At 39.0% G+C, this 14,446-nt stretch overlaps 1 protein-coding gene across 1 annotated transcript in view; it reads right to left on the reverse strand.

Moving 5' to 3' along the window:
* The window catches only part of LOC134801060 (actin-binding LIM protein 3), a 106,171-nt gene extending 93,833 nt beyond the window's left edge, over positions 1 to 12,338 (reverse strand). The window contains exon 1 of the mRNA XM_063773588.1: positions 11,888 to 12,338. Coding sequence (XP_063629658.1) covers positions 11,888 to 12,092 — 205 coding nt within the window. The 5' untranslated portion in view covers positions 12,093 to 12,338. The remainder of the gene's footprint in view (positions 1 to 11,887) is intronic.
* Between the last annotated feature and the right edge of the window lie 2,108 nt (positions 12,339 to 14,446).

The raw sequence follows: 14,446 nt of genomic DNA on the forward strand, positions 1-14,446 counted from the left end.
AAAATTCTCCGATTTTTACTAGTAAAGTTTGTGATTTTTGGAAAAAAGCATCTGTGATTTCAAGTTATGATTTTAGTAAATGTCTCACTTACATAGTTTTGTAATATCTAAAAAACGAGTTCGCGGGAATAACATTACCCCATTTAAAATAACAATTCAGTTGTTACTATAGCGACATTACAAAGTTTACTGGTATTTAGTAGATAGACTTGTTGTGTTTATGTTCATTGTTGTACCAATCACTAAACGAGTTTTGTAATACCAACACAGCTACTTGCTACGTTCATTTGGTTAGAGTTAGTATTGTGTCGGATGTCGCGCGGGCGTGTCTCGTGTCTTCTTTGTTTAAAACATACTTAAGTTAAATAATAAATTTAGGATATATTGTGGGCCATGGACATATTAACCCGCGACCTACTGTGTAGTTGGGGTCTACAGGAATATATTGTTCTGCAACTTCGAGCTAGCTGTTGTTATTCTAGTGATAATGACATCAAAGGTAAATCTAAACTGTTTGCAATTCCAACCTCCCTAGCACAGGTGCGCCGCGAGAGCATGTTGCGCGCGTAATAACTACTAGTCTCTTTCTGACTGTATGAATAAGAAAGGAATGGGTAGAATATCTCGACAGGCTTTTATAGTGCCTCTTTAGTACAGAGATATACTACCAAATGCTTTTTTATTCATACAGACAGAAATAGAGACGGGTAGCTACCACGCGCGCGACATGCTCTCGCGGCGCCCGTTTGCTAGGGGCGGAGGAATTGCAAACAGTTTAGTTTTTGCCTGTGACGTCATTATCTCTAGAATAACAACAGCTAGCTTGGAATCGCAGTACAGTTTAGTAAAACCTATGACGTCATCGTCTCCGATATTGCTAAAGCACGCTTAGAATTACAAAACGGTTAGTTTTCACCCATGACGTCATCACCTCCGATATTGCTAAAGCACCTCTCGGAATAACAAAACCAAATTTCTGAAATTACTCTAGCATACTTCAAATTACAAATATAGAAGTTGTATTTCCTACTAAATGGAAATTGCAAAAGTCAATTTGTTCCTATTAGTTGACTCTCCTTGTCCCCGGATTAAGTTTTATTTTTGTAATTCTAAGTGTGTTTTTGTTAGTTTTTTCTCTCAGTGTATAAACCTTATGTGTATGCGAATAAGGTTCGCCGATGATCAATTAAAGCGTAGTTGGTATTCTTGGAATGACTAATCGGGATTTTTTTGGAATTTTCAAGTGTTCTATTTAATCCTGGAATAGTGACCTAATGTAGTGACGTAACGGGACTATTATTTTTCATTAACACTTGAAAGTGTGCGTGCCTAGTAATGGGATGTGTGTCACGACACGAACATAGTTTATCCAGCGCGGTATTGACCTTGAAAACCCTTTTTTTATGGAACTTTTGGCAAATACTAAGTTTAGCTAATGGGCATGGTATTGGAGCAAATTATTATTATCATTTCGGAAGCGTTGATGAGGATCTTTAAAAAATCTAGAAAGAGCAACGACAGATTAACTTAACAAGTTTATGTAAGCCCGTAGCTTAACTCTACTGCTACTTTAACAAGTTGCAGTTGTCTAAATATCCAAACGTATTAGCTGCAAATGTATGTGCATATATAGGTATGTATGGCAGATTAGGCAACAACAATTTTACAAATAATGTTCGTCAAAATATAAGATATGACGGTTCGTTTATTTAGATCCGATACCAGGAAATAATTCCCACACGTACATACATACATTGCATAATTTCCACGGAACACATTGAGATTGTTGGTCAGTCGGACCACCCGCAGGCATCCGTATTTACGCGCGTCAGCGCAAATGCTTTGCAAATGTTCTGTAGAACCGCCGGGAAAACATCGTCAACTGGGGCGTGCGGCTGATTATTGTCTTACACAGATGTATATTGTACTAACAGGACCTAGTCTTTGCAATTGGTTTATGAATTGTGAGAGAACAATGTATGACAATTAATTGATGAATAATAAGGGCCAAAGTTCGAGAGTAGGTTTATTTGGTGACATGCAGTCATTTGCAATAATATCTTACACAACGAAGCCCGCTAACATGCATGACACGCTTTTATGGCTCTATAAATAACATTGTGTCAGAGCTGATAATTCTGCGCTTTTCGTCAGAACATAAGTGCTTATGACAGGGTAGACCACACATTTTTCTTTTATCACCTAAAATAATTTATTTTCAAACAACAAAGGCAGCTGTTGTAGGGATTAGCGTAGTTTCGACACGACCTGACACAGACCGACTGACTGGCTGACTGACATACATATTTGGAACTACAGACATTTGGTAACAGAGGGCCTACCGCGAAACACGAAATTCGAAATTTCGTTATTTGCCTCTTTATCGCTCGAATACGAAAGTGTGATAGAGACGTCTGCGTCTGTAGAAATTTAGAATTTAGTGTTTCGCGGTAGGCCCTCCGCAGAGCAAGGCTAGTGATTATGGCAGAAATATTTGCCTGTATATTATGGCTAAAGTTATATTAAAAGGAAAAGTGATTTTAACCGTGGACGGAAGCGACGAGTTCCCGTCGTGCTAGTAGAAAGGAGGAAGCGAGGTTTCACCGCGCAAGTGCAGTGGACACGGGAGTGGCGCCCGCGCATTCCGTTTACAGCCTTACTTTGAACAGAGACAGAACCTTGGTTGGTCACAGTCGGGCTTCTCTTTAATGTCCGTCTGAGCTGAGTTTGAACAGAACAAAGTAAGGAAGTGTCATTATAAACTTCGTATTACATATTGTCATTACAAATGCCATGCAGTTGCAATACTAGCTTGGGCCGACTCTACCTCTTATATCGTATACATATATGTCTGAACGTGTTCAGACTTTCAGATGTTGTTGATTGGTGAGCAATCTGAACGAAACTATACATATATATTCATGGCTACTGACTGTAAGTTTTTAACAGACTTACCGCAAACCAACCACCATAAGCCACCATCGACCAAAGATTTATGACCGTGTTCAACTGGAGTAAGTAATAGGTTGGTGTTGGTACTTATAAGTCGATCGGCGCAGACGGTCGACGACTGTGATTGATCGATCACACTTTTTGCCGCCGCCATAATACCAAAGGTCTACGAACAGTTCTATCCAGTTAACTGACCATACGTAACCCTTATTGCATATAAATAAGGTCTACACATTATCATCCGTCTAATCCGCACCACGGTAAAAATCGTATCGGCAATCAGTATGATGCTGATTGGGTGTAAACTTGTTCTGTCTGGAGTTCAAACTCAGAACAGTTTATAAGAGCTCAATTTGCATTTTAATTTGTGTCTCCGTCTGTGAACTGAGTGATGATGACCCTAAAGAAAGACCACTGCCAACAGCTGATACTAAAGCCGAACGTTTCGTAGCTTCATATTATTTTCTCATTTCTTCAATTGTATGCCATGATGATATTTCCTATCCTTTTATATTCGAGTGAACCAAGATATCTTACAGTATGTACACAATTGCACATATATTTGTATTTGGAAACGTTATGTTACGTGACATGCGTTTTTATGACCAGATGCGATAAATACTAACGGTCAAAGATACAGAAGAAAGGTCCAGATCAGGATAGTTAGGTATTAAGTAGTAAGATAATGATAATGATGTCGATGTGAAAATTAAAGATTCAACGCAAGGTTCCGTTACACAAAATTCCCAAGGAAATAGATAATACAAGGAGCAAAAATATTTATCTCAGTACTCTCTTATCCATATCTACAACTGTCTAAATTGTCTACTGAAACTAGCATAAGTAATATAACTTTGGAAGACGTGAATTGTCAGTACGAAACTGTTCTTGCTAAATTGTTTCCGGTTCGCTCAGGCAACCGCACTTATTGCCTGGAGTTTTGCGGTTTTGCACATTTAATTTACGATTAATAAATAATAATAGCGAAGTAGAGTAACCTTCACTAATATACGGTACGAAAAGACTTAACACACTTCCATGAAACACATATTTAACAGTGCACATATTTAGTAGCACTAAACACAAATCCTACACACACAACAGAAAATGAAGACGGTTAGAAGGAAATGCTGCAACGAAAAAGGTCAGACTCCCTTAATAATCGTCGCTAGATTCAAGCGATAAGTGAGAGCACAACATGACAAGTTGATGTAAATATGAACCATTTATCTGATACTGCGATGCATAACATTCGAGTGATGTCTGGTGGTTGGAACGATCGTTTTCAGCAGCAGTCGAGCGGCAAATCTCGAATCACGGCATTTACTAACACGATTTGATGATCGTTCCCTCATCACATCAGGTAATCTAATCTTCTAATCTGGAAGTAAATGTTGGTTAGGTTCTGACTGATGTGATTTTGGTGTAAATCATGTAAGGCGAAATAAGTATGAAGGATTCACACGAATTAAATTATAAGATTTTTAAAATCATTTTCAACAAAATATGTGATTAAAAACTCGAACCAACGCTAGTCTTAATATGTGTACGTAAATATCTCATTATTACAAATATTAATAATACTCAAAAAACATTCTAAGCGGATTAACAGATTGTAAACAACAATGGCGACACTATTACTCAAGAAGATTACAGTAACAATAACTTCCTTAGATAATATAATAGCAAAACCAATTAGTTGCATCAAGCTGACAACTCTACGACAGATAAACAACACAATTAACTACAATAGTCCACGGCTATCTAAAACAGATGACAATAACACTAATAAAGAACACTTAATTAAGACTTCTCCAGAGATAAAGCAATTGCGATATCTTAAACACGTTTTACCGAATTTTATTCGTAAAAGTTTTTGAGGTCGCAGATACGAAACCTGTCTCGAACCTTATTAAACGATTGCTCAATGGCGAGTGTTAGATAACAGACCGGTCCCGCAGACACGTTGACACACAAACTCATAAACTCACGTAAAGTGTTCCAGTTAATTGACTACAGTTTATTTTATACAGTGGCAATCAATTTGAGGTAGGACTAGTACAGTCGACGTCAAAAATATGTTTACACTTTTGTACCTTATTCCTTTGTAATAAGGCGAAAAATGTTAGCATATTTTTGACGTCGACTGTATCTAAAATTTAATTAGGTGGTGAATTAGAAATCGTCGTAATGATATAGCAGGGTATAGGTCATATAGGTATACATTACATTAAGTTAATTTTAATTGTAATACTAAATGTAACATTACATTCTATAGTTGTTTGTTATCCCTAAAATGAATAAAATAAAATAAAAATAAATTAGAGATCAAGATCATTTTGAATTTGAACACCTCGCTCACTTTAGTACTTCTGCTGTTAACTGTAGTTGTAGGTATTGGGAGCCTAATTTAGCCAGTAAGTAGTATCTTTAGAAAACTTTGCCAGGGAGCTTATTTAGCGGGAAGAAATTAATCTGAAACCGTTGACCAAGGTTTAGTAAAGATGAAGTAAACAATGCCAACGGAGAGTAATGCCGTGATAGAAAACCACTGTGGGAATACTATACAATTCCAATTAGATTAGACCCATATGTATGACTAAGAAAGCAGAATTATTCAAGCAGTTAACCCAGAAAGCTACAATGCTAATTGGAAAAGAAAACACTGGAAAACAAAGACGATGTTGTTCCGGCACAAACGGAAATATGTGCATTCAATAGTCAAACGAACCAAATGTTCAAATGATATACGAGTATGCACGACTTTATTGTTTACAAAGCAAGAGGGTGCACAAAATTTTGAAAGTTATTTCATTAAGTAACTTTTGCTTTTGGGCGCATAGAAGTGGATAGACAGGATGTCGAGCAAGAAAGCACCCGATTTAAACTCCAAATGAGTCGATTTCAGACCAGATCTGTATTAGAAGAACCAGGGTCCTGGTCTCCAGCAGAATAAGTGGAGCTGATAGTAAACGCTAGTTTTGGGTAGAATCAATATATTTTCTATTCAAACATATTCAAACATTGACATTACTTTAGACGTAATATGTTTACAGTATATTGTGCCAGTCCAGTACATATGCAACCTCCAATACGCCCTCTTAAACTATTACGGACATACATAATTTACTTTTGTACTCGTCTGTACTCGGTACATAAAATAAAATTTATATGCTAAACTATCGTGACTGACTTTACACAAACATAGAAATCCGCCAACAAATTAAATCGCATAAAAAGCAAAAACTAGAAAATTATTCTATTACTTGACACAAAATATTTAAAAAACATATAACACATAATAATATCAAACACCTAACTACTCTAATCCGCCCTCTTAATAGGATAATTTGACAGGGATAAATCCTTCAAAAAACCTTTTAACTTCGGGCCAGAAACACTTTTAGTTAAAATGTCCGCTATCATTTTATCTGTTGACATATACCTTATTTCAACCTTATTAGCCAGTACACACTCACGGATAAAATGATACTTAATGTCAATGTGTTTTGTCCTATTATGCATCATTTTGTTGGCTGCAATTTTATGTGCCGACTGATTGTCGTTAAAAATGACTACAGGTTTACTCCCTCCAGTAGTCAAACTGTTCAGTAAACTACGCAAATATAATGCTTCCTTTGAAGCTTGGCTCAGCCCTACGTACTCTGCCTCTGTAGAGCTCAATGATACTGTCGCCTGTTTTTTGCTTTCCCAGGCAACAATATTGTAGCCTAACTTGAAAATTAACCCCGTGAAGGATTTGCGATCGAGCGCGCCACCCCAATCTGCGTCTACATAGCCACGTAAGTCTAAATCACCTGTTTTTCGAAAAGTGAGACACACGTTAGACGTACCTTTTAAATACCTTAGGACCCGTTTCGCGCACTTAAAGTGTATTTCATCATAACATGAATTAAATTGAGAAAGTACACTTACGGCGTGTGCATTGTCTGGTCGCGTATTACAGGCTAAATAATTTAGGCATCCTATCAAATTTTGGTATGGTAGGTGGCATTGGGAATCAGTCGATCTCTCTAATTTCATTCCTACTTCCATTGGAGTAGTTACCGGCTTAGCTTCTGTCATGTTAAAGTCCCTCAAGCAGTCCAAAATAAACTGTTCCTGATCGAGATGGATAAGTCCCTTCTCTCGTCTCAGTCTCATGCCTAAAACATGTCTAGCCGCGCCTAAGTCCTTCACTTTAAACTTGTCAAGCAAACCTGATTTTAATCTTTGCTTTTCCTGTTCACAATCGCCAAATATAAAAAGATCATCAACATAGATCACGACAATTAACTTCTTGTTACCTTTAAGCTGTTTTTGATACAAACACGGTTCTATTTTTGATTGTACAAAGCCTAAATTTAACATTTCACTGTCCAACTCTTTGAACCAAGCATTAGACGCTTGTTTCAAACCATACAGAGATCGCTGCAGCTTACATACCTTGGTTTCTTGACCTTTGGCGACTGCTCCTTTCGGCTGAAGCATGTAAATATCCTCTTTTATCTTCCCGTATAAAAATGCAGTCGTGACATCCCATTGGTCAATAAACCAATCGTATTCAGCAGCTAGCGAGAACAATAATCGTAGAGTAGAGCTTCTAACTACCGGAGAGTAGGTATCCGTATAATCTACACCACATACCTGTGTGAACCCTTTCGCTACGAGTCTAGCCTTGTACTTCGTTACCTTGCCTTCGCTATCTTTCTTGATCTTGAACACCCATTTGCATTGGATTGGCTTCTTATCAGCTGGTAGACCACTAACGTCCAGGTCTGGTTCTCCTTCAGTGACGTAAGTTCATCATCTATAGCTTTCTGCCATAATTCGCTATCCGGTCTCGCCAATGCTTCCTCTATGGTGACAGGATCTCCATCAAGATTGCTCTCTTTGGCATACATAACATTGCAACCGTACCGATCAACTTGTCTGAGGATACCTCCTGTCTGATAGGCCAGGTATTATCACTTCGCCATTAGTGACCACCTCATCAGGTACGTGCTCATGCTCAGGTACTTCAGGTTCAGGTCCTTCTATGTTCTCGTCTACAGCGTCAAGAAACTCATTCTCGTGCACTTCCGATACTTCAGGAACACTCGTGGATCCATTTAATAAATAGGGCTGACTATCAGAGTCCGTATCCAGGTTAATGACAACTTCTGACGACTTCTTGACGTTCTCTGTTTGAAGAAACACATTTTCTAAAAATTTGACGTCTCTCGCAGTTGTCACTTCACCCGTCTTTGGATTCATCAGACGATACCCTTCCTGATTGTCTGGATCTCCTATGAAAATCATTGGTTCTGTCTTCATATCCAATTTACGTCTCTTTTGTTTTGGTATAAGTCTATAAGCCAAACAACCAAATATTCTCAGATGACTGACATCCACGTCTTTTCCAGTCCAAAGCTTTTCAGGCACTGCATTATTCAAAGCTTTCGTGGGGCTCCTGTTCTTCAAATAAACAACAGTATTTAGCCTCCGCCCAATATTTTTTGCTCAAGTTCGATTCTGACAGTAGTGTTCTTGCTTTTTCGATGATCGTACGATTAGCTCTCTCAACAACAGAATTCTGCTCAGGCGTGTAGGGTACAGTCGTCTGGTGTTTTATTCCTGCAGACTTCAAAAAAGCATTAAATATTGCATTACAGTACTCTCCACCTCCATCCGATCTTAAGATTTTAATCGATTTACTCGTCTCATTCTCTACTTCCGCCTTATATTCACGGAACTTATCGAAAGTTTGACTTTTATTTTTCAAAAAATAAACATGAGTCTTTCGAGTATAATCGTCGATAAAAAGCAGAACATACCTCGAACCTCCGAACGACGGCTCTTCCATGGGTCCGCATAAATCAGTATGAACGATTTGCAGAACATCCGTGGCTCTCGTACCTTTGTTTTTAAAGGGACTCTTGCACGTCTTTCCTTCAATGCAGGGAATACATGGTTCGCACAAATCTGTGCTCTTAAATTGCATACCGGTCACGATGTTTTTCATTTTCAACATATAATTTCGGGATAAATGGGCCAAGCGCTTATGCCAAACGTTAGAAATGTTTTCATTTTGTTTTGACAGTGTCAAATACACGACGTTGTTTTTCTTTTCTGTCAACTCGTAAATGCCATCGACCTCTTTACAACTTGCAATAGTTCGGTTCTTCTTTTGAATTACGCAACCTTTTTCGTCGAATATAACTTTACATTTCTTCTTGGTTAAGTCGCTTACCGAAATTAAATTCATGGACAAATCGGGAACATGCATAACGTTTTCTAAATTTAATTTTTCGTTCTCGCTGACTTGGGGCTCAGCGTTCCCCCGTCCTTTTACTTGTAATTTCTCACCGTTTGCTACCGATATTTTCATGCTGCCTCTTTCAGGTTTATAAGACAACAACTTACTCTTGTCATGGGTAAGGTGGTTAGAGCATCCACTGTCAAGATACCACTTATCTTTGTCAATCGCCTCCTTAGTGTTCAGGCACACATTCGCGGTCTTGGTACGCTCCTTGCACTCGGACGCCTTATGTCCTTGTTCGTGGCACTTGTAGCACTTATAAACAAACTTCTGCTTACGATCGTTAGGTTTAGGTGTAGATCTGGCATCGTTTCGTGCTTTACGTGTCACTAACGCTTGCTCGTAGTCCGTGTTCAACTTGCTTTGACGACCTCCTTCTTGCAACAATTTCGTCTTAATTTGCTCTAACGTGATTGGTTGGCCACTATTATCTACAGCCATTATGAGGGGGCTGTACTCCGCCGTCAAACCACCGAGCAAAATCGATATCAACCAATTTTCTTGGATTTTTGCGTCAATATCATCCAATTGCTGTGCAAGGTACGTCACTTTGGATATGTAGCTCTCCATAGAATTGAAATTCTCCAACTTACAGTTAAAGAGCTCTCGCTGTATGTGGATACGTCTGCCCCAACCTTTATCTTCATAGGCGTTCTTCAGGTTGTTCCAGGCTTCTTTGGCAGTCTTCGCATTGTAGACGTGGGTAAAGCACTCTGGCTCCAACAACAGGCAAATAGTTGTTCGTGCTTTCCGGTCTAAGTCAGCATTTACTACATCTTTCGATATTACCTCCCACCAGTTTTTATTTTCAAGGTAATTACGTACCAGGAACTTCCAGTTAGGGTAGTCCGACGATCCCTTCAGCTTTTTTATACCACATATGCCGTTTTCTTTGTCTTCAGACATTATTTACATTTACGCAAGTTTCACTACTACTCAAATATTTCTACCACTCTTTTACTAAACTAGCACTATCAGTGCGTGAGGCACATGACCTATTAGAAGAACCAGGGTCCTGGTCTCCAGCAGAATAAGTGGAGCTGATAGTAAACGCTAGTTTTGGGTAGAATCAATATATTTTCTATTCAAACATATTCAAACATTGACATTACTTTAGACGTAATATGTTTACAGTATATTGTGCCAGTCCAGTACATATGCAACCTCCAATAATCTGTAGCGACCGCGATGAAGTTTCACCTTACCTCGTTTAAATGCAGGCAGAATCGTGACAGCCGGTGCCTTTTGTTTGTAAAGCGGCATAAATAAAGATATTTACAACCCGCTGGTCACGCGGCGAGATGATTGAAGGAGAAACCGCATTACAATGTATAAATACGGGAGAACGTGGAATTGCATGGTCCATGACGAATGCAAGCAATCAGCTAGGATTATTTAACATGTCATGCAATCGCTGGGATTTTTTTTGTGTGTGCAGTAGCAATAAGCAGACACCATACCGTACACTTAAATAGATTCAAAGATTTAACTTTCAATTCGACAAAATGATTTATATGACATGGTTCTATAGTTGCCTAGGAATCAAATTGGTTGACTGTACCTATTGTAATCATAAATAACACTGATCGGCTGTCACGACACCAATGTCACCCAGAATTTTATCGCAAAACGTCCAGATAAAATTACATACGATTCTTCATAGAGCATTTAGGTGAAATAGTAGTAAACTTTCCAAAATAGAATATAGGTAACGCGCATGCCGAGAAACGTCGAGGTGTTGCCAACATAATACTCCTGATCTAGATTTCAATTCCACGAAGTCGACGAGACTCGATAAATACCGGAGAGTAGTCTAAGTCACTGTTTTTAAAAAGAGGACGCCAAAGAAAAAGCGTTGCCAAGAAAAGCCGGAAAAGAGGACACAAAGTCCTGAAGCAGTAGTTAAGGAGGAAGAGATGCAACCGGAATAAGTTCAAGATGTGACATAGAAAGAGAGTCGATTCGACAAACAGCCTATCGAATACTAATTGCTCCATTAGCAAACTCTAGACTGTTCAAATGATCCAATTCCGAGCAGAAATAAAGCCATTACTTTAATAGTTCTTAACGACACCATTAAAACATGAATATTCAACACTTATGATGTGATATTGAATGGTTTGAGGTCTTTGTTTGTAAGAAAGGTGACGCAATGTTTTTGGAACATTTTATTACATAGGTACCTATAAAATAATCAAAGATTGCATACGTAAAGCATATTTGTAAACCACACTTTATTTGACTTATTGATAGCTTAACGAGTAATCCGTTTAGAAGCCTCTGCCAGAGAGGATTTGAAATTCTTGACTTCGTAGTTTTAATAAACTATTATGATTACTCATAGCTCGGGGACAACACACGCGACAACTCCGGACTGCTCTATTGACTTTAATTTTGCTAGCCCAATGAGTAACCAGCAAGAATGTGCGATGAGCGCACCAAGGTCAGCTAATGATGTAACCGCTGCCTCGATTCGGCTGCGCGCTTTTATTTAGCAATAAAACCGCACAATTTTATTGTCCGACGTCAATCGCGCTTATCTCGTAACCTCCAAAAGATGACATCACGATAACGCTAATGATAAACTCAAACCTTTTCAATTAGATCCTAAGTAGAAATGTTTATAATGCTGACCTTTCTTAGCTTGTTTCTCACGTTCCTTTTCCTTTTCGCGAGCCTTTTTTTCGCGCTTTTCGCGCTCCTGCTTCTCCTTCTCCAAGCGCTTCATCTCCTTCTTCAAATCCTTCTCGTTCTTCCTCGACTTGGTGTCGTCGATCTTCTCTGACAGGATGAAAGTCCCCGTCTGGACTTTCGCGTCCGTTTCGTCCTTCGGCCCCATCGCACTCACTTACACAAGGGTAATGTAATTATAGAAACAGAATCCCGTGTTGCACTCTGAAAATTTTCGATTCCGCACTCGACTAGCTACCTTCTTATCAAGACGAGCGTCGACGCTCGCGATTGGCGAATCCGTATCAAAGTTATCACTGACACTCGACTGTTTCGAAATTCGGAGGGCGGTACGATAACTGCGAGTCGCGTCGTCCGTCTGTGGCGCGGTCCGGGGCAGCACTGCCGGCGCCGCCGGCGCGCGCGCCGCGTGGGAGCGTCAAACTCTAAAAATAAAACCTTCACTTCCTATACAGCATATGGAATCAGAAGACGATTTATGGGCAATGAACCCATGAAAGCTTTTCGCGGTGACTAAGCTGAGCTGGTGTTTACGCTCGATTTCGATGCCAAGGTTGCAGAATTAGCAACGTTTTATCGGCAATGTCAATGTCACCGTTGCCACTTCCGACCCGATAGTTCATCATGATTGAAAACATAATGCAAATAAAGTCCATTGTCTCGAGTGAAAGCCAAAGAAGGCTCTGCCGCCGAAACGTGCCAGAGCCGGTTTGGGAAGTCGCAATCCCGAACAATCAGTGCAGAGAAGATCACCTTGGGAGCGCTCACTTCGATACAACCTGGCCAAATATGCCAGTATTATTTGGACAAAAAAACTGCAGCTCCTCCCGTGACCTACCGTTACTACTATTACTACAGTGTCTATATTTGCTCTGATCCGGGAATGTTTATTATCCATTTCTCTAATAATGTCAAGGTCCGTAAACTTTACGATAAGCAAACAGCGATAAGAAATGTTTTCTCAATGATCAATCAAGCGGTCATAACTTGTTGCACGTACATATACAACAGATAATAGGTATATGTAGTAGGTCTTTTGTATTTGCTGTCAAAGCGGTGCAGCTGCAAATTAGATGACGTCGGACTCTATTATCTGTAAAACTATGAATAGAGGTGTACTTCGTTTATTGTATTGTAAATTATTGGAATTTAGATTGTGTATTTTCATGACACAATACTTAAAATGCAATTGTATTTTTATTGTGTTGTTTAGGAAAATACTGAGTTTTCTTCCGGCGTTTCTATTGGGAAAATTCCCGAAGTGGAAAAATAATGAGAAACCCTAGAGTTAATATACCTGACTCTAAACACATAACTAAAATAATTCCCAAGTTACTAGCATATAAGAAACAGAACTGGTAAGCTAAAGATCTGTACATACAAGAGTAGGTATGTATTTGTGGGTAAGTACAGTCAGCAGCAATAGTTGCTAAGCGGGCGAGGTGTTCAAAATGATCTTGACGCGAATTTATTGAGAGCAAGAGCGCGTCAACGTAATTTTGAACAGCTCGCTTAGCCACTTCTGCTGCTGACTGTAGGTAGTTGCAACCGTTTGCAACATGTCTATTCTCAATGAAAACACATTTAAAAATAATTTTGTAATTTTAACACCAAAACCCCACATATTTTACTTAAATTCATTAACCCTTTGCTTTGTTTCGTTTCCAACGAGTTTCCAGCCGTTACAAAATGCAATCTAGTCGGAAATAATGTTCAGGCGGAGGGCTTGTCGAATCACAGAGAAACGCGACAAAGGAGGCGCGGCGCGGGATCCAAAAGCTTTCCCAGAGCCCGAGCCTGTATTGCCAATGCTATCAGAGCATTCGACTCGGATCGACAAAACAATTAAGATAAGAATTTTATCAAAGTACCTAGTGACAATATTGTGATCTTTTCTACTCATTTACATACATTTTCAGTGATTTCCACAATCGGTATTAGTGTAGGTCGCTGCTTATTGTACTACGCTAGAAATTGTTTATTGACTGACTTCTCATTCGACAGGAAAAAAATAAGCACTCAACGTTCAGGCACCCTTTTCCTGAAGGTCTACCGCGAAAATTTAAATTTCGTTATCTGCCTAAGTGCCTATCTATCACTCGAATATCAGTGGTGGAAAATTTAGTTTTTCGCGGTACCCACTGTTTCCTTCACTACTTACTAGGTTTACTAGTTTGCTGCATACGATACGAGTCAGGGCTCGGTCAACCGTGATCGAGGGCAAGAAACTATATTATGAGTATTATGACATTAAAGTCTTTAACAAAAACCAGAAAGCAATAAACAGAATCTGGACCTAGTTTATTCAGATGCGGATACTAACAACAGCTTGATGATCACGAATAATTTTGGGAAGCCAGGTTAAAATGGTGTAAGGCAAATCAAATAGTGGAAAGTGTAGCTTATGATCTTTTAAGCCTTGGTTAAAAAAATTCAAAACCTCAAATTAAACACGAGCCTTCTTCTTCTTAATCAAATCAAAGGAGTACCTAAGTAGCGTTT

The sequence above is a fragment of the Cydia splendana genome, chromosome 21, assembly GCF_910591565.1.
Source record: "Cydia splendana chromosome 21, ilCydSple1.2, whole genome shotgun sequence".
In the NCBI taxonomy this organism is placed as follows: Eukaryota; Metazoa; Arthropoda; class Insecta; order Lepidoptera; family Tortricidae; genus Cydia; species Cydia splendana.